The sequence below is a fragment of the Archocentrus centrarchus genome, chromosome 21, assembly GCF_007364275.1.
Source record: "Archocentrus centrarchus isolate MPI-CPG fArcCen1 chromosome 21, fArcCen1, whole genome shotgun sequence".
Taxonomy (NCBI): Eukaryota; Metazoa; Chordata; class Actinopteri; order Cichliformes; family Cichlidae; genus Archocentrus; species Archocentrus centrarchus.
The window spans coordinates 27524169-27543867 of NC_044366.1; the positions used below are offsets into that span (position 1 = coordinate 27524169).

Below are 19699 nucleotides of genomic sequence, written 5' to 3' on the forward strand. Positions count from 1 at the left end.
GGACAGAGGGAGAGAGAGTAGCATGCATATCGCTGCGTGAGAATGGTCATCTCTGCCAAGGAAGAGAGCCACCAAGGCCAGAATGACACACTTTGAACAGATGACAGGGACCTGAGTGTTGGCCAACCGGGATCCACCAGTGGGATGAATGATCTCATACAGGAAGGGAGAACAGGACTGGGCTGTCCCTCTTGCATTCCACTTGAAATTTAGCATAAACGGGCCATTCAAACATATATGGTCCTGTTTGGGACAGTGTGACTAGCAGAACACGAACAAGAACTGAAGGGATTAGGATTTGTGTTTTGGAAGAGTAATAATTAAATGGCATGCAGAGCTTCATCCTCTTTGCATAGTGAATCCATATTAATCCTGTACAAAGTGGCTCTGTCGACTTTGGCCTAATATGAAGGTTTGGCTCCAACTTATTTGAGTCTTTCTCCAGTATGAAACGTATTCCTTGCACAACCACCTTATTCCGGGTATCTTGCGTTAAACTGTGGTTGTTCCACTTGGCAACCAATTGCTTGTTAATAAAGAAAATATTAACCTTGTTTTCCTGTTAATTTACAGTCATGTGAAAAAGGAAGTTTTCACAGAACTCCATGCAGTCCTGTGTAAAGCTGAGTATACCCGATGATTCGATAGCTTGTAGAACCACCTTAGCGATTGTTTTCTGTATGACTTTGTTTTCTCACATCACTGTGGAGGAATTTTAGCCCATTCTTCTTTATCACATTACCTCTGATCATTTCAGTTTTGTGGGCATTTGTTTACGCACAGCTCTCTGAAGGTCCTACCACAGCATGTCTGGACTTTGACTGGGTCATTGCAGCACTGATTCTTTTCTTTTTCTGTTGAGTATTGGCTGCTTGGGATCATTTTCCTATTGCATGACCTAGTTTGGGTCAAGCTTTAGCTGTTGGGACAGATGGCCTCAAATTTGACTCTAGAAAACTTTGGTATTCAGAGGAGTTCGTGACCAACTCAGTGACTGCAAGGTGCAGAACAAGCCAAATTCATCATTCCTCCACCACTGTGCTTGACAGCTGCTGTGAGGTATTTTTACTGATGTGCTGTTCTTGGTTTTCCCCATTGGCTTCTGCATTAGAGGCCAAATATCTCTACTTTGGTTTCATCTGTTCAAAGGCCATTGTTCCAAAGTCTTGTGGTGTTTTCAGAAGCCATGCTGCCATGTTCTTTTAGAGAGGAGAGGATTCTCTTGGCAGTCCTTCCAAACAAGCCAGGGTCGTTCAGTCTTTTTCTAATTGCCTTTCATAAACTTTAACATTTAGCATGCTAAATGAGTCCTGAGTCTGAGATATAGCTCTTGGGTTTTTTTTGTTTTTTGGGTTTTTTTTTTTTTTTGCAATTTCTCTGAGTATTGCACAGTTTGACCTTGGGGTGAGTTTGCTGGGACATCCTGTGCTGGGAAGTTCATGTGATTTTGTTAAAGGAATTCTTTAGACCAGTAAATTGCCAAAACCTTTACAATTATAGAGGTGCTCATACTTGCTGATAATCTAGTGCATTTGATTAGCAGCACCTGGAAGTAGAAAGGGGGTATTTAGTTTTTTCCCTCAACTTTTTGTTTGACTATTCCGTGTGTGTAGGGGAGAGTGTGTTGATGACAACCCATGTGACTTAAAGTCACATAATGACTAATTGTAACCCATGTTCGGTGGTCAACGTAGGGAAACACTGTTGCCAGCCCCCCATTAACAATCTAGCAGGTTGACATTCTTCAACATACTTCCGGTTTATACCTTATTTTAATAGGTGGGCTTGGTTTGGTTTCTCTTCATCATCATATCCAAGTAACTCCTGAGATATGGGAACATAACAGCATGACTTAATCATTTAGACAGTTCTACTGGTTGGCAGTAAACTAACAACTTAATCATATTATCGACCTCTCTCTTCTAGTTCAATGTTGGGGCCAAATGAAGGTCATAGTTGGATATTTTGGCCTGTGAAGTGTGCTAAATGCGGTAGACTTTAATTTAATAGGCTTTAATTTTCTTTGTCGCATTTGCTGTCTCTTTGTTTTCCAAATACTTACTGCTAAAATTATTGATTATAGGGTTATTGACAACAGCATACAGAGCTACAGAAATAGGACCTACCTTCAGACAAATGTATTTGCATTCATGTGGTCAACAATTAAAAAAAAAATCCTCACATTCATTCACTGAATCAAACAGCACATGAACTGAATTGCAGAGAATTATGATGTATAACTTTAAAGCATATAGCATAAACTAAGGGCGACCAACCCTGCTGTCTTTCACACCAACAATAGACTTCTGCTGACGATAATATTAGACCTTTGACGCTAATGCATCAGTTGACATTATCCCAGAGTTGAATGCAAACCAGTTGCTCTTATCTAGTGGTCAAACCACTGCTGGGCTGCCATTCTCTGCATTGTTTCTCTCAATAGTGAACATTAGCCAGTGAGTCATTCTGAGTTCTTTGAGCTTGCATGTGTTTTTCCTGTGATTGAAGAATGCTGCCGTCTCAGTGGTGGGTTGAATAATAGCATGCAGTCTGTTCTCTGAGTCACTTTTACTGTGTTTCTATGACCAAGTGAGTAAGAGGATGAAGCCAAAGTCCAATGCTGAATTGGACTTTGGCTTCATGATGTGTGGCTTATTCATGTCCAAAAAGACTGACTTAACAATCCTGGTGGGGTTTTATTCCATTGCTATACAGATCAGTTTAGTTTTCAGTTCTACTATTTTTTATTTTATATACAGTACCAGTCAAAAGTTTGACCACTGCTGTATATATACAGTATATGTTCAAGTTCAAGCATAGTACAAATAAGTCGGGAGTGGTCTTTGAGTTGATCCACATACAGCATATACTCACTAGCCACTTCACTAGATACAGTGCTGTGAAAAAGGATTTTCTTCCTTCCTGATTTCTTTTTTTGTGTGTGTGTGTGTGTGTGTGTGTGTGTGTGTGTGTGTGTGTGTGTGTGTGTGTGTGTGTGTGTGTGTGTTGTGTGTGTGAGATCATCAAACAAATTTTAATATTAGACAAAGATAACCCAAGTTAATACAAGAAAAGTTTTTTAAATTATGATTTCATTTATGAAAGGGAAAAGGCTAAGCCTACCTGGCCCTGTGAGACAACGTAATTGCTCCGTAAACCTAATAACTAGTTGTGCCACCCTTGGCAGCAAGAACTGCAATTAGGCATTTACAGTAACTGGCAATGAGTCTTTCACATCACTGTGGAGGATATTTGGCCCACTCTTCTTTGCAGAATTGTTTGAATTCAGCAACATTGGCGGGCTTTAAGATCATGCCAAAGCATCTCATTCAGATTTAAGTCCGGACTTTGACTAGGCCATTCCCAAACCTTCATTTTTTATGGGGTTTTTTTTTTTGTTTGGTTTTTTTTTTTTTGCTTCTTTTGTTTTGTTTTCTTTTTTTTCACCTTCACCAAGGTGTTTTTGAGGTATTCAGAGGTGGTGTGTTTCAGATCATAGTCCTGCTGCATAACCCAAGTGCACCAGACCTGTAAACCAAGGGAAACTGAGGCTACAAATCACACATGCTCACAGAGTTAAACAAGAGTGTTTTCTATGTCTGATGGGTCTCAATTTCTTCAGATGGTAGGGTCAGAATTTGGCATAAAAAACATTGAAGCATCCATCCTTGTATCGTGTATGGGCTGGTGGTGGTGGTGTAATGATGTGGGGAATATTATATTGGCCACTTTGGACCCCTTAGTACCGACCAAGCATCGTTTAAATGCCACAGCCTACCTGAGTATTGTTGCTGACCATGAGCATCCCTGCATGACCACAGTGTACCGATCGTGTGATGGCCGCTTTCAGCAGGATAACCATGTGACAAAGCTCAAATCGACTCATTTCTTGAACATGACAGTGAGTTCGCCGTTGGACTCAACTGGCCTCCAAAGTCGCCAGATCTCAATCCAATAGAGCACCTTTGTGAGAACAGGAGATTTGCATTATGGATGTTCAGCAGACAAATCTGCAGCATTGGAGATTTGGAGTGTGAATGTTACATAGAAAGCACTTAGGTGTGGAAAAAAGTGCTTGTATGAATGGGTGAATGAGGCATGCTGTTTAAAGTGCTTTGAGTCCTCAAGTAGAGTAGAAAAGCACTAAATAAGAACCAGTCCATTTACAAGGCTGAGTCTCTTCAGAAGTAACGTTTCATTAGAAAAATGTTAAGTTAAAATCTGCGATATATGACATCAAACAAAAAACATGTTTTTGGATAGAATCTCTTGGAATAGTCTGGAATAGTCTACTTGACTGAGTGTTTCTTGATGGTATTTTGGGGAGTTCCTTACCAAGATGGATTTTGGGATCAGCTTCACATTGTTTTTGGAGTCCTTGGTTGCTTCACAGTATTTGTTACTTTTCCCCCCCCCTTCCTTTTAACAAAGAAGCAGCAGACTGGTCTTGAACCTGGTGACTGCACATCATCTCGAAATATGTGTCAAGGTCACATCTGCTCATGGGTGTACACTGAGTGGTGCCATCTGCCATTATGAGTCAGTCGAGTGTAGCATTAAGCACACAGTCATCACCTGAAATACTGTCTCTAAGCACTTGCAGACATACATGGATTTACTCTTGATATAAGGGGGGAGGGGGGGGTGACTACACTGAACATTTACATTATTTGCCTTGCTGTGGGTCTGGGAGCCATAATTGAATCTGTAGCAAATACTTTTATCCATCTCTCTCTAAATGAATACATATTTTCATTGCTCTTTATTACAGATGAGAAGGTGTACTTTATTTTTGCTGATAGTGCTTCATTGTAGCAAGTGTGAAGTATGTGTAGGTGGCTGGATACATATTTATTCCCTTTCCAGCTTCAGTCTTTTTTTTTTCCAATTACAGTAGAAAGCCTCATAAAATCGAACGTCTGTATGCTGACACATTGCATCTGTTCTTTGTGTATGTACTGAAGGAACTAATAAACAGAGCAAGCAGCATTGTTTATATTATACTGTACATGTGATTAGATTAATTTGATGATGTCTTCATACTGCATCTTCTTGCTTCCTGTTCTTAATTCAGTTCCCTGAAGTTGGGATTCATGTGTTCTTGAACAGAAATGAATACATAAAACTGCTGATCATTAGGACAATGTGTGCAGAGAAGAATTGAAAAAAATGCAACGTGAGTATGAATCTGAGTTTGATTCTGATTGTTCCGAAATTATGCTTTGTGTGTTGACTCATCTCAGAGATTCAGAGGGCCGGAAACTCTGTAAGAAAGTGAAGGTGGACCCGAGCTCCAAACGTGGAGGAGCAGAGCTGCTGCATTACAAGTGAGTAACTGGCAACTCAGCTGGCTGTCAGACACTGCTGCACACCTTGGTGATTTTTGGAAAGTGATACTGTGCTAGCAGCTTAAGGAGTACATTATACACGGTTTACTCCTGGTGTTCAGAGCATTGTGCCTTGTGTATCTTTCAGAGATGGGACGTTCCACACGGAGTACAGCAGGCCTGCCACTTTCAAGGTCAGCCCTCATCTGAAATTCTTTACGTGCCGAGCACAATTGTCTGCTGTGTAGTATTTGCTAATTGCTCTTCACATTCAGAGGATTAATTATTTGACCTCTGGCTCTGTGGAGCCCTGCTTCCTGCATTCATTTCTTGTTGTTTTCACTCTTTTTTTAAAATTTGTTTATTAAGCTTATGAATGGGGGAAAAATGGTATTTTCCACACAAAAGATTTTTATTTTCAGAAGCGTCTTTGGTTACATTTAATTGCTATTTATTAAATCATTTATAACATACATTTTAATATCAACAACGCAGTACATGACAGTTTGACAGCTTGAACACAGCGTCACTGTGAAAATGTGAATTATTTGCAGTAAAGAGCCTGCAAAGTCTTTATTTCAGTGTGCAGTTCCCCTCAGCTTTACAGTGCCTTGCAGTTAGTTTCAGTTCATTGTTTATGTACCCGCTGTGCAACCCTGCTCTTATGGCACAATCACTCACACATTCTCATAGCAATGCTTTTTGTCACGGCAGGCGGCAGTTTTCAGAGGAAACGCTCTATAAACTGACTACGCTATCTTCACAGCACCAAAGAGCAGACGGAACATGTTGACCATATTGAAACATTTAGCAACTAAAGAGCCGTCTGTTTACCTCAGGAATTGTTATGGAGACTTAAAACAAAGCTAAATAAGGTTATCATGAACAGAATTTTAGATAAATGTGAATTTTAATGATTTAATGGTATTGTGGAAGTGGCACGGTGGTGCAGTGGTTAGCACTGTTGCCTCACAGCAAGAAGGTTCTAGGTTCTCTACGGGTTCTCCAGCTTCCTCTTCACAGTCTAAAGGCAAAGGCAGGCATGTCCGCTTAACTGGCTGGCCACTGGTGTGAATGTAAGTGGTGAGTGAATGATGTCTGTGTTTAAGTCCTGTGATGGACTGGCTACTTGCCCTGAGTGTACCCTGCCTCTCACCTAATGGTAGCTGGATAGGGTTAAGCCCCCTGGGACCCTGAATTGGATAAGTTATTAAGTAGTTGCTGCAGTCACAATAAGGAAAACAGTTTGCAATATGACTAAAATTATTGCAGTGCTGTGCAATTAATTTGAATTCTTGTTGCTTTTCAAATGGTTGCTTCAAAAGTTGGGACCAGGTCTGCAACCAGTTGCAGTCAGTTGCTACCTTCAACACAACTTTGGCTGAGATGGCAATAAAACGTCAGTAAGACAGAGTAAGCCTGCTTTCAATCTGCTATCTGTGATTGAATGGGATCAAGTTGGCAGTTACATGCACTCCAATTGTAATAATATGTCAGTTGCTGTCTGCATACACAGAAGTTCACATTAACTTCTTATATTCACACTCCAGCCAGAACCTCATATATCTGAATATAATGTAGGTATAAACAGGACACAACCAACTGGCAACCAGTTGAGTTCAATCTCCTCTTGTAAAGAGATACATTGCAGATGAATTATGCTCATCAGCGTAGACTGACTCAGATTGATCACAAAGTATCAGCAATCTGTCAACATTTATAACATAGGCAACAATTATTTCTAAACCTTTGCCAAGCTGAGAGTGATTGCAGTCAGTTTGAGTCAGATGGTGATTGTTTGGAGACAGGTTGCCTCCCACCAGGCAACCTGTGCAATTGCCTTGCAATTGAAAGTGGTTGCACAGAGTGTGAGGGTTTTGCCCAACCTCTGGGTGATCAGTTGGTCACCACAACTGCTTGCAGTTGGTCGGTAAATGCAAAAAAATGAATTGCAATCACTCTTATATCTTGGGTCGAGCTTTTGAACCAGCTTCTTTAATCCCTCCTTTTCTACCGTGTAACCACATCAGTGATTTCCATCCACTCTTTGATCTTCCTGTCATGTGGAGTGCAGCTAGCCAGTGCAGCTAGCGATGCTTGGTTGAGTCTTTTATGTACATCAGCAGCACCTAGCATCTCAGGCCTCAAGTGGTGAAACAAGTGTGCTGTTTTTAGCAGGAACATGTTTCTTGCATATTTTGCAGAGTGTTGTGCTTTGTTGGAGGCTGTTGAAGTAGCACCCTTTTTAGGTACTGAATCATCATTTGAGGCTGACACTTGGCTCTCGCTCTCTTTGCTGTGCACACTAGGGAACATAAATGCATGTTTTTTCTATAGCAATTCTATCTTTATGTCACGTAAACATTTATACTGGTATTATCACGGATGAAATGATATAGCACAGCCCTAGTGTCACGTCAAATTATTTATCTTCATATTAACTGCAAGTTATATTTGTAGTAAGGAAAAACTGCACTAAGCCACACCCGACAACTTTAATATTTTAATATGTGATGCAAAACCTCTAATGATGCTCTTTACAGGTCTGCACTTTGGCTGCCTCAACTAACGCTGGCACACTAGACTGATTTAGCTTATAGCCTCCAGACCTGTTAATGAGGTCATAGCACCATCTGTTACTCTGTGATTCTGTAGCAAACATATCCTGAGGAAAAAATCAAAACCTTAATTTTGTTACCAGTTATCCAGCTGCAGGTTACATATTTAAGGATACCTCACAGATCAGAAATGTTTGGAATACAGAAAGTACAGTATAAAATATGCATCAGCCACAACAGTCACGATGGTCAGCTTAAAGTCTTTCACTTCCTTTCACTGCAAGACGGTTGCAGCATATAGATGATTAAAATCTCTCTCTTTAAAATTCCTAAAATTCAAATTATGATTTTAGACATAATTGAAATTCACCGTTTCTCTCTATTCAAAATTCTTTAGGATATGTCGGACTTTCTCTTTTTATTTTTTTTTTTTCAATGAGTTTCTGCCAGAGAAACTCATCATAAGGTGGCAGCTCTCACTCTTCTGAATTCGCTGCCATGGTTTTATTATTTTGTTTACAGTGTTTGTGTTGCTTCTCTGACAGATTAAAAGGCATCAAAAACAATAAACCACCAAAAGTCTCAGTTTAAACCATTACAGAGTAGTTCTGATAATAAAGTCGAGATCATTAAATGTTCCGCCCGTGTACATGCGTCGCTGTTATATCACAGCTGACAGAAATATTTCCTGCTGTTGGCTCCACAGACATATGGTTCATTATATTTACAGAAAGCTTTACCGAGCCCATTACTAGACACTTAGAGCTACTGAAATAGCCCTGACACCTCTTGGATGCATGAACATGTTAATCTATATGAGCTTCCATCTGGCACAGCCTACAGCACTGCCTGAACTAAATTTAGGAGTGAGTTCAGCAATATAAATAATCACCAGTCACCCCCCACCCCCACCCACCCACCCCAGGATTGTTTTGTGCCAGTGAAAAGTCGCTGCATGATTTAAATGTTGCCTTTGTTTAGACAGGCTTTGCCATTCTGACTTTGCTGTTTTGTTTTCATTCAGTCGATGGTAGCGTTCTTGAAAGACCCATCAGGGCCCCCACTGTGGGAGGAGAACCCCGAGGCTAAAGATGTCATCCACATAGAGACGGAAAAAGTAAGTAGCGACCCAAACAGCCTTTTGAACTTTGGATTAATTTAATATCAATTGGCCTTCATTGAAGGCATCAAGAACCTCAGTGGTGGCATACTTTTACTGCGACGTTCAAATGCAGGGTCCATCGTTCCTCTGTTTATCTGTTGAAGGTTTGATTAGCCCCCCCTACTCTGATACTGCAGGATCTCCATCTCACCAACACAAAGCCCCGCACACAAAAAGCAACATCGGGGCTTTATTGTCAAATAGCTACTCGGCCTAGTTTGTGAAGTCACTTGCACAGCCCTGACTTTACAGCCCAGAAGCCTCCAGACAAGTCAGACACCACTGTTATCACAGCATATTCACAAACAGCCAACCCATTCTTGGATAAAGTGCATACAGAGAGGTGCTTTTTCTAACTCTATATACTTTTTTCCTGTGGACTGCAGTAGCTTTGCATGATTCGCAGCTAAAATAAGCTTTATTTATCTTATACTGTGCCTCGGTGCAGCCCAGTCTGAAAGAAGCTATTTAGCTCCTTTCCCTTTAGGCTCACACAGCCAGCTTTCTCCTGATTGGCTGCACCTCACAAACAGCAGGTTTAAATAGCAGCCAGAGCTTTGTGCCTGAGATGCCCGTATTAACAATACCGATGAGTAGAAAGAGTAGAAAGAAAAAAAAAAACAGTCTCAAACGATTAGAGCAGCGTGAAACCTGAGCATCCACTGCTGCAAAAGTACCCATGTAACAGAAAACAAAGCATAACAAGTCTCCTTTAATTTGAAGAGCATCAGACCTGGTTATCGCCTGGTCTTGCCTTGAGGCTTGTTGAATGTGTTAAGATAAGATTGTGCTGAATGTGTGATCTTTATGTTTTCGGGAAGTAGCTGAGCTCACGAGAGTGATGATGAAAAATGGAAACTGGTATGGGGGCTGATGTGCCAGCTGTCCAAAGAAGAAAGCCCTCCCTTTCCTTTTTTCTGTGATTAGCCTGATGAGTAACTTACACACAGTCGAACATGCGGCTGAAAAAGCAAAGGTGATGATTTGTTATTTTAAACCTGAGAGCGTGCTAAGAGTGCGAGAGATAAATTAGGAAATCTAACCCGCAGCACGTTACTGGAGGAATCAAGCTGTTGTGTATGGTGTACATTGTGTACATATGTTTTGCTTAATTGTGACTTAATCACCATCTCGTTTTCTCCTTCATTCTCGAAGGACTTCAGGAAGCTGCTGAAGAAAGAAGAGAGGCCGGTCCTCATAATGTTCTATGCGCCCTGTGAGTCTTTATTATTGCATTGTTGCTGCAGCGTTAGCAGCTCGCAGTAACTGGGACGAGTGCTGCTATTGCGATGGGAAAACAGCATGCCCGGAAAAACTAAGAGTAGCTATTATTGTCCTCAAATATTAAATTAACTCCTGCTATAAGGTGCCTCATTTGAGGGTGAGAGAGTACAGTTTGGGGAATAGGTCAATAAACTGGAGCTTACTTTGTAATACTATACTGTTTTAATCAATACTGCAGTATGATTGTATACATTTATGGTATCTGGCAAACATGACACACTGTCTACATCTATTGATTGTCTACACAGTTTTTATAATGGGGGGGAGAAAGGACTACAACTAAGGAGTTCTTTCTTCACCGGTTAACTCTGTTATTATGTATACAAATTGGATACTAAGTTTTAAAATAAAGGTGGATTTTTTAAAGACCCACTCGTTCCCAGAGTCTATATTGACTGCTTAAATTGCTTGTTTTGTTCATCGATCACTCCATACAAAAAGATTTTCAGTTTCTAAGAATATGAACCAGGAATAAAGCAACAGATTATCGCCGTCGCTCTTTGTTTAGCAAAATTAAGTCGCGGCGTCTGTGTAAATGACAGACCTGCTGATCGTTTTGCCAAAGTAAGAGCAGAAGCGTTTTTATTCAGCGCACAGTTAATTGTTGTCTCGTATTGCCGCTCAATAGAAAAGACTTCCCATGGTTTTTTTTTTCCTCCCCATGTGCTGTGCTCAATTATTCTCAGTGCATCATATCTTTCACAGCAGATAGCATACTGAGAGCTGCTGTTTACCAGAAAAAAACTTCTCCTGGCAGATGATGGGAAATCTTTTGACAGTCGTATAGATTATCATATAGTTGTCAGAGCAGTGTTCCCATTGACTTCTCTGTAATAACCTCTGCTGTTCTCTTTTGTATTTTGGTTGCAGGGTGCGGAGTTTGTAAGAGAATGCAGCCCATTTTTCAGCAAGCAGCCACAGAGACAAAAGGGAAATATGTAAGTGTGCTAAAAATGCCCCTCAGTCAGTCGGCCCTCTGTCGTATTGCATCACCTGTCTCTGATCTGCGGGGAAATGTCAGGACGGTTAGTTCGGAAATCTGCAAAGGTACAGACAGACTAAATAAGGCATTTCCTCGGTTGTATTTCCTGCAGAGACTCTCTCAGGTATAATACCTGATCAGCTTTTGCACTATGCGTTGAGTTAGTAGCACAATAACCCAGCTGGCCTTTAAAGGCATTTCAAAGGTCCCGATCCTCTCTCTCTGCTGGGCTTAATTAATATTTCATCTGTGTTTTGATTGCACAGCAATATGTTTCCAATGATTTTAGTGTTTTAAAGCATTGCACAGGAATTCACTGTAGCTGCAGACTGTGTTAAATATGTTTCTTATATGTTTTTTTTTTTGGCTGAGACTTTCAGCCACAGTTGAGGGCAAAAGTCCTCCCAGCTGGAATTTGTTTTTAGAGATAAAATGTCAGTCTAACCTGTCCAGTCTTTGTAGTCCTGACTTTACTTTTTCTACTAGTTTTCATCATAGGTGGGAACGTGTCAGGGTCTTTTTTTTTTTCTTCTTCTTCTTTTTTTACAGCACTTGAGATATGATTTGCGAAAGAAAAATGTTTCCATCTCATAAACATTTCTCCTTCAAGGATCACATGAAAAGATAATTAACTACATGTTTGTTTTCATCATTGTGAGTAGTGATGGTTTAAGCCTCTTAACCGGAAACTGGTACACTGTTTGGATGTGTGTGTGTGTGTGTGTGTGTGTGTGTGTGTGTGTGTGTGTGTGTGTGTTAGGCTGAGATAGGATGAGGGAGTGTGCCTGGTACCGCATGAGAATAGCAGTGCTGTTTTAGAAAGGAATACTGAATTGGTGGTCAGCCAAGTTGTATCACACATTTCTCGCCTCCGTGTCGTGGCTCAGAAGGCGTAAAGGTGACGTCTGAAGTGTTGCATCTTGTCGGGATGATATAGCTGAAAAAAAAACACAGATTAATGTGGGGATGTGATTTGATTGTATCGTTCCAGCGTTTTAGGTTTCTTCTGTGTTATCGCTCAATAGCAGTTGTGACACATAACAGGATTTTGTTGAGGATCACCGTCCTTAAAAAGGGAAGAAGGCATCGGGTTTGTCATGATGTTCCTCTCCCTATTTTTTTTTTGTGTGTGTGTTTTGTACAATATTTATTACAGAGGGAATCTGGGATGTTGCAGTTGTTTGATTTTATATCAGATAACTTTCTGTAATGAAGAAATATTTTCACATGTACATTTTTACTTATAAGCAGTGGAGTAGGCCTTGGACTACTGACTCTTAACTGTGGCAGTGTTGCTAACTATAACTATCTGGCTATAAGGTCAGTTCTCTTTGAAAAACAAAATATTCCATCATGTTACATAATGATGCTTTCTCTATATTACATAATGTTTCCTTCTACTTTTCCCCAAAACCATACTACATAGAGTAGTGTGCAAAAGTCTTGAGCCACCCCTCATTTCTGTATAGTTTGTTAGGAAAATGGGAAATTCACTATAGCATGAACTCTCTAAGGCAGCTTTCTTATCTTTTTAAGCAGTCTTCAGGAATAGTTCTCCAGGCTTCTTGAAGGACATTCAAAGCTGTTCTTTGGATGTTTCTGCCTTTTGTACTGGTCTCTGTCAACATGATCCCACACTGCTTCAATAATGTTGAGGTGCGGGCTCTGGGGAGGCCGATCCATGACTGATGGTGTTCCACTGTGGCTTCTTCTATTTTTACTTCATTGGCAGTTTGGGCACCCCTGCTGTAGACACTCACTGCTGAACCTCTCTCCTGACCTCCTCTGGACTGATGATGGATTCATCACTCCATCATCAGACCTGTTGCCACTGATTTTCAGTCCAGTTCTTGTGTAATGTGGCATACCTCAGCCTTTTCTCCCTGTTTCCCTTCCCTAAGAAGGCCTTCTTGACAGCCACCCTTCCACTGAGACAGTTTCTGATGAGGCTTCAGTGAACAGTAGATTGATCAACTGAAGGTCCAGATGCATCTCTCAGATCCTGTGTCACGTCTTTGATGGATTTTATTTTCTATTTCATCAGGATATGATTTTCAGATACTATTCATCTGCTTAGCTTTTTAGGCCTGCCACTTCTTCTTTGTCCTCTACTTGTCCAGTTTTAAGGACATACTGTGCACCATGCTGAGATATGCCAGGTTTTCAGCTAATAGCTCTTTAGGAATCACCTTGATGGTGCAAAAATACAATTTTATGCCTGTCAAACTGTGTTATAGGAAAAAATTATGTGTTTTTGTGACAGGCTGCTAGTAACAAAGTGCCTAAAGATACAATTTAAAATGATTTTTTGCCAAGTTTTCTGTTATGTGTACACACAATACTGATTCATCTCTTTTCAGGCATAAAAAGCTCTCTTTTTTTATGCTAGAATGATTCGTAGGTCAGCGTTGTGTGGCTTAACAAACAAAAATGAACATTCCTCTGAAAATGGTTGGGTATGAGGACCGGACTGAAAACGAGTAAAAAAGCAGCCAGTGTCCAAAGAAAACTTTGGAAGTTCGGAGAACTATTGTTGAAGACCACTGTTAAAAAAAATTAGAAAAAAGTCCAACTTCTTGGCAGCAAAATATTAAGAAATGAGTAATGGCTCAAGACTTTTACACAGTTCTGTACCTCTAACAATTATAGTAGTTTTCTTTTATGCTGGACATACCGTGCTTAGCATTGCTGCATTGTACTGTAGTGTGCTTACTAGATGTGCACATACTGTACTGGTGTGTGTTTGCTATATCCACTGAGTGGGATCCTACATAGATTTTGTTTATGTGGGCGTCTAAAATCATCTTTTTAATATGACTCAGGCAAATCATATTCTGTCTTTTCAATTAAGAAGTCAATAAGATGTTGATAGCCGTGGGTGTTTGATCACAGCCCACTAATTAGCAGTCATTGGACCTGTGTTGTTTCACAGTTCATACTTGGAGTAATCCATCTTTTTTTATTTTGGGGCCCTCTGATGATGACGGGCCGGTCCTGATGTTTGATGTTCTTTCTTTTGCTTTTCTCTCTCTGCCTTCACTTTTCTTCACATCTTTGATGGCCCGTGTCTCATTTTTCCTTTCATATTATTTTTTTTTTAAGGTACTAGCAGGAATGAATGTGCACCCAGCTGAGTTTGACGGCCTCAAGCAGGAGTACAACGTCAAAGGCTACCCAACCTTCTGCTACTTTGAGTGAGTCGAGTCCTCTCATCCGTTTCTCTTTAGGCTTAGTCCCTGACTTCCAAAGCTCAAGACATCAGAGTAGGGCCACTTCAAATAGATGGTGCCGTCTTGGCCTATTTAAACAGCAGCAGACTAACAGCTCGCAAAGGTGACCCCTTAAGGTTTGCATTTCCTTCGTACGGGTGCAAAGGAGAAAGTTTCTGACAAACTTCGGGATCCTGTGGACTTATCTTTGAAAATGTAAACTCGCAGGAGTTGGTCAAGGTATAGCTGGGTGCTACTGCCAGAAAAAAAGGAGAAAACACTGGTGCTGGTGTACGGTTATCAATGAAGTAGAGTTGAAGTAATGATTAGTTGTCAGACAAAAAAAGGATTTTATATATTTTTTTTATCATTCAAAAATGGACTTTAATGTTTTTCATTATTTTTACATATGTTACAGAGGTGGATATGATATTAAACAGCAGGAATATGTTTAGTACGATCATCTCAGATACAGATCTGGAGAAGTTCCACCTGTGTTTTTTTTTTTTTTTTTTTTTTTTTGCGAGAGGCAGCCAATCAGAAGAAAGTCATCTTAAAGGGAGAGGAGCTAAAATGTCTTGTTTCAAAGTGCGGATGAACTGAGGGGACTTTGAAGGGTCATTTGCCCCTTAAGCACTGCGGAGCTGTTAAAAAATATCTTGATTTTTAAGCACAAACTTTTTGATTGTCTCTTTCGTTGTCTTCCCAGATAACAAAGCACTGCATTGTAACAGTAGTTGAGTAAAATTTAGCTTTTAAAATGGACAGCCTTTAATAATTTCCAAACAAACCCCTCTGATATGAAGTGAGCTGTTGTATTGTTTCACCCAGTGCTGTTGTCTCTGTAGAGACTCCCTCAGGTCCTAATAAAGCCAGCGTTTTAAATTATTAACATGGTCGACTAAGTAAAGGCTCTTAATATGCTGTAGCACTGTGGGTTTTTTTTTTTTTTTTTTTTTTATCTTTAACAACACCTTAAGGCCACATGTGACATTGATTTAGCACTTTGTTTTAGGTGTTGGAAGAAATGTATGCTGTTGGCAATCTGATAACTCCAGATGACTGTTCAGCACCAGTGTCCAAATATGAATACAGACACACATACACACAAAATCACAGCTTGCGGCCACATACGCAGTAGGAATTGAGAGTGTGACTGATAGTGTTTGTTTAATGCAGACCCCCACCACCCCCAGCTGCAGCGTCTCTGCACTGTCCTCATATTTACAGTGTTGTTAACTAAGCGCACGCTCTCTGTTCTCTGCTTCTTTTTTTATTCTTTCTTTTTAAATATGTTTGTGGTTTGTAATGGAAATGCAGAAGTGGACACCTGGAAAGAAAAGGAGAGAGAGTGTGACATGCAGCTAAGGTCAGCTGGGGGTCAAGCCATGGACATTGCTGTTGTGTGGGACGCGCCCTAACCGTGAGGCTACTGGGGTGTCACTGTGCTCTGCTTCTTTATGTCTCCTGCACTAGCTTTATCATCCCTATTTCCACATTAAACACTCTCTCATTCCAGTCTGGCCTTTTAATTAGACCGGGACTGATTAAGTGCCTCTGTGGTTAGTCAGTGTGTGTGTGTGTGGGTGTGTGTGTGTGTGTGTGTGTGTGTGTGCGTGCGCGCGCGTGTGTGCTCTTGCCACCTTCCTGTTTGTGTGCACTTCTTTCTTGTATGCATGGCTGTGTGTGTACTGTGTATATGCAGGTGCACGTGCATGCCAGCTCACTTGTGTGTAGCTGAGCCGGAGCCAGTCCGTTAGCCGCGAGTGCATTAGTGTCAGCACACGGCTAGCTAACGACCATTGGCTTCAGTAATGAGCCCCTCACTGATAAACAGCAGCTAATCACTGCAGGGTAAATCGGCATCAGCACCGTCGGAGTTATCTCGCCATTGCACCCGTTGTAGGAGCAAGTTTTCAAGGTCTTTTAGGTTTTCAGTTGTACAGATTAAGAAAGCTTACTCCCCCAGCGGTACAGCACACCTTAAGTTCCTATCAAATATTCAAACAAAAAACTGGAAGTCTTTCAGCTTTTTTGTCCTTGCCGTGTCCTTTTGCAGAAACGCTAGTGACTCTTGGTTAAATTACATTTATTTCAAATTTCCTTAGTGTGATTTTTTTACAAGGTTTCGGTGTACTTTACAGCAGCAGAGATAAAGCAAGTGAATATAGAGTTGGTCATAAATCTCACTGATTGAATTCCAAGCAGCCACTCTCTGCCGCAGAAGTCGCTTCACTTAAGATGCAAGTTTTAAGCTTCAAATCCACTGTGCGTAATCATGTATCACCTTTAATAGTGTCCGCTCTGCGTTTGGGGAGCCGTAACTGCAGTCGTCATCACCTTCTGTGTTTTCAAAATCACTCTGCCCAGAGCCAGTAACTACTGTACTGACATTGATCCTTCGACATTGGGCTGAGCCACCGTGTCCGCTTTCCAGCCTTCATTTAGTCACAGTGAATGCAGTAGATAAACTCATTCCTATGAAGAAAATCTTCTTAAGTTTTGAATCTTTTTCTCTTTTTTTCAGACTGTGGGGCTGAAGAAATGCTTCCAGCTCATTTCAAATGCATTACGGCGAACGACTCGCATTCCTAATGTGCACTTTTCAGCTGAACTTTACATAGAAAATTGTTAACATTTTTGTCAGAGACACAGCTCTCTAAAACATTACCTTTTGGCTTTGAACTGTTTGCGAAAAGGCCTGATGCATATCTCTGTGCGAGAAACCTGCTGATATTATGTTTGCTGTGACTTTAAGATCCCGTCTTTTTGTCTGTCACACATGACCCGAGTTACTGGCTTTCTTCAATGTCAGGTTTGCAGGAAGCGATAAGGCGTCACAACTTTTTGAGTTCTGACTGAGATGTAGTCTCAGCCTCATGGAACAAAGAGCTGTTGATCACCACAAGTTGGGATTTAAAGAATCGTTTAATTGATTTTTGCCTTTTTTTTTTTTTTGTAAAGATGGCAATAAAGAAAAGATACATCGCAGAAAATAAGTCTTTCGAGATTGAGCCTCTTGTGGGCTGTTTGAGGAGTCGGCAGTAATTTTTTGTGAATGATGGTGGTTTCCAACTCTGACTCTTGAAAAACATCCACAGAAATACTGTTGGTTCAATATTTGTTCATTTTAAAACACCTTTAAGTAGTCTATGATGATTTCCTTAAACAAAAAATAAGGTTGGATCCTAATAGGTTCAAATCTTAGTTGAGTGTACCAACATTTTTCCAATATCAAGGTTAGCCACTCAGCAGCCCTCCCGAAATGCTTCAGGGCATTTATTTGGGCATTACTATCTAAATAAAACTGCACACACAGAATCACCAAATTTGATATAAACTACCTAAAAGATTTCCTGAATTTGCCCCAAAATAAGGTTTTAAAAAGATTTATTTTCTCTCCTTCCTCCTGTAGATTTCAATTCAGAATTCACTGAGCACCACGTCTCTCTCTCTCATAGCGTCCTAAGCAGACTGAGCATTAGCATTGAGCAGTGGTTTGTGAAAAGTCAGTAAATGTGTTGATGTGGTACTGTAACTGACTGTAGCTGTTGTGCTCTACAAAAGGGCAACTTCCCAGACCCACCTTTTAGAGCTGTTGGTCATGTGTTTTTTTTTTTTTAAGAAGACATGTTTTGGGTGGAGTGTGCTTTCAAATTAAACGCAGTGATGCTGCAGTAATATAAGTCGTTAGGTTTACAAAAAACATCAAATGACGGATGTCTTTGGCAGTGGTTTTAAAACTCACATTGCTAAGTCGTGGTTTCGAGATGATCTGAGTTTTATGCTCTTTTGTCTTTTAGGAAGGGGAAGTTCCTTCACCACTATGAGAACTACGGCGCCACAGCCAAGGACATTGCAGACTGGCTGAAGAAGTAAGTATGGTCACTGTCACTTCACCCACTGAAGATTTTAAGTAGGACAAAGTGAAGCCTTGATAATGTCCTGAGCAGTTTTAGCTAATAGAAAGAAATAATGGAGCTTCTGAACTAAAGTCTGACTTCTGCCTCTAACAAGTAACCCCACCACCACCACCACCACCACCACCACCACCTTAAATGTCAGGCGTCACCTTTTCCTTCTGCTGTGGTCTTTCTCACAAATTCTCTTCCCTCTCCTCACCCTGACTCACCTTGCCACAGTGTCATCAATCTACACCTGCTCTGTTCCTGTCTCATTTTTCTTTCTCACCTTGGCTCACACTCTGCCCGTAACCCCCTGTCTCTCACTGGCAGGAAAGCCGCTACTGTCCACAGGGCTGCAGCCAGAGGGCACAGAGCAAGGCTTTCACAGCTATCGCAGGAAACGGAGCGAGACAGGCAGGGGATGTATTCCATGCCTGTGGGCTCTTATTAGCCCCGAGGCATAACGGCACCATCCCCGGTCTGAGACTTTGACTAACCTGCTTATTCAGGGCCTTTCAGACTAATTTAAAAGTGGGGGGCCAAGCTGGCTGTCAGGGAATCAAATTGAAGGAGTTGTTGCCATATTTAAAATGCATGTAAGTCTAATTGCAGCTCATATTTTAGAAAAAAAAAACAAACAGTGTACATTTAATTATGTTTCTGTTACCATAATATCACATGACCTGATTTTCTCCACTACATTTCATTAATTTCAAACTAATAATATCCTTAATGTCCTACACACAACAACCACAACATATAGTAGCTCGTCTCTGTGCTCTTTACATAATAAAAGCAAGATTTCCCAGTGATTCCCTTTGAGTAGGCACTTGGTGATAGTAGGGAGGAAAATCTCTTTTAGCTTGAGCAGGACCAGGCTGCAGGAGAGAGAGGCCATCTGCCTTGACCAGTTTAGTTGATATTCACAGGAACATGTTCCATATGGTAAAAAAGTGGAACGCGCCCCTCTTGCAAGCACCATTAGATTTGCATTTTTTTGTGTCAGAGATTTTTTTTTTTTTTTAATATGAGATGCTGCATGAAAAAGAAAAAGCTTTTCTTTTTCAAAAGGTTTTTGAAGTAATCGGTGCTCAGAGATTTTCCAGAATAGTCCATTGTGCTCCTTCTGTAGCCACTGACTTTTTTTTTATCTCCCATTTCTCACCCAAACTTCAAATCCCAAATTTTTAATGTTTCATTATGTTCAGATTCAGCTGACTCAGGTTTTTTTTTTTTTTTTTTTTAATAAATTTCCACCTAAGTTGCTTGCTG

The 19699-nt window shown here is 40.6% G+C and overlaps 1 protein-coding gene across 1 annotated transcript in view; it reads left to right on the forward strand.

Moving 5' to 3' along the window:
- pdia5 (protein disulfide isomerase family A, member 5) overlaps nucleotides 1-19699 on the forward strand; it is a 65985-nt gene that overhangs the window by 21447 nt on the left and 24839 nt on the right. Inside the window, 7 exon segments of the mRNA XM_030758587.1 lie at nucleotides 5244-5327; nucleotides 5476-5521; nucleotides 8910-9002; nucleotides 10203-10263; nucleotides 11202-11269; nucleotides 14416-14507; nucleotides 18326-18397. Of these exon segments, the coding sequence (XP_030614447.1) occupies nucleotides 5244-5327; nucleotides 5476-5521; nucleotides 8910-9002; nucleotides 10203-10263; nucleotides 11202-11269; nucleotides 14416-14507; nucleotides 18326-18397 (516 nt within the window).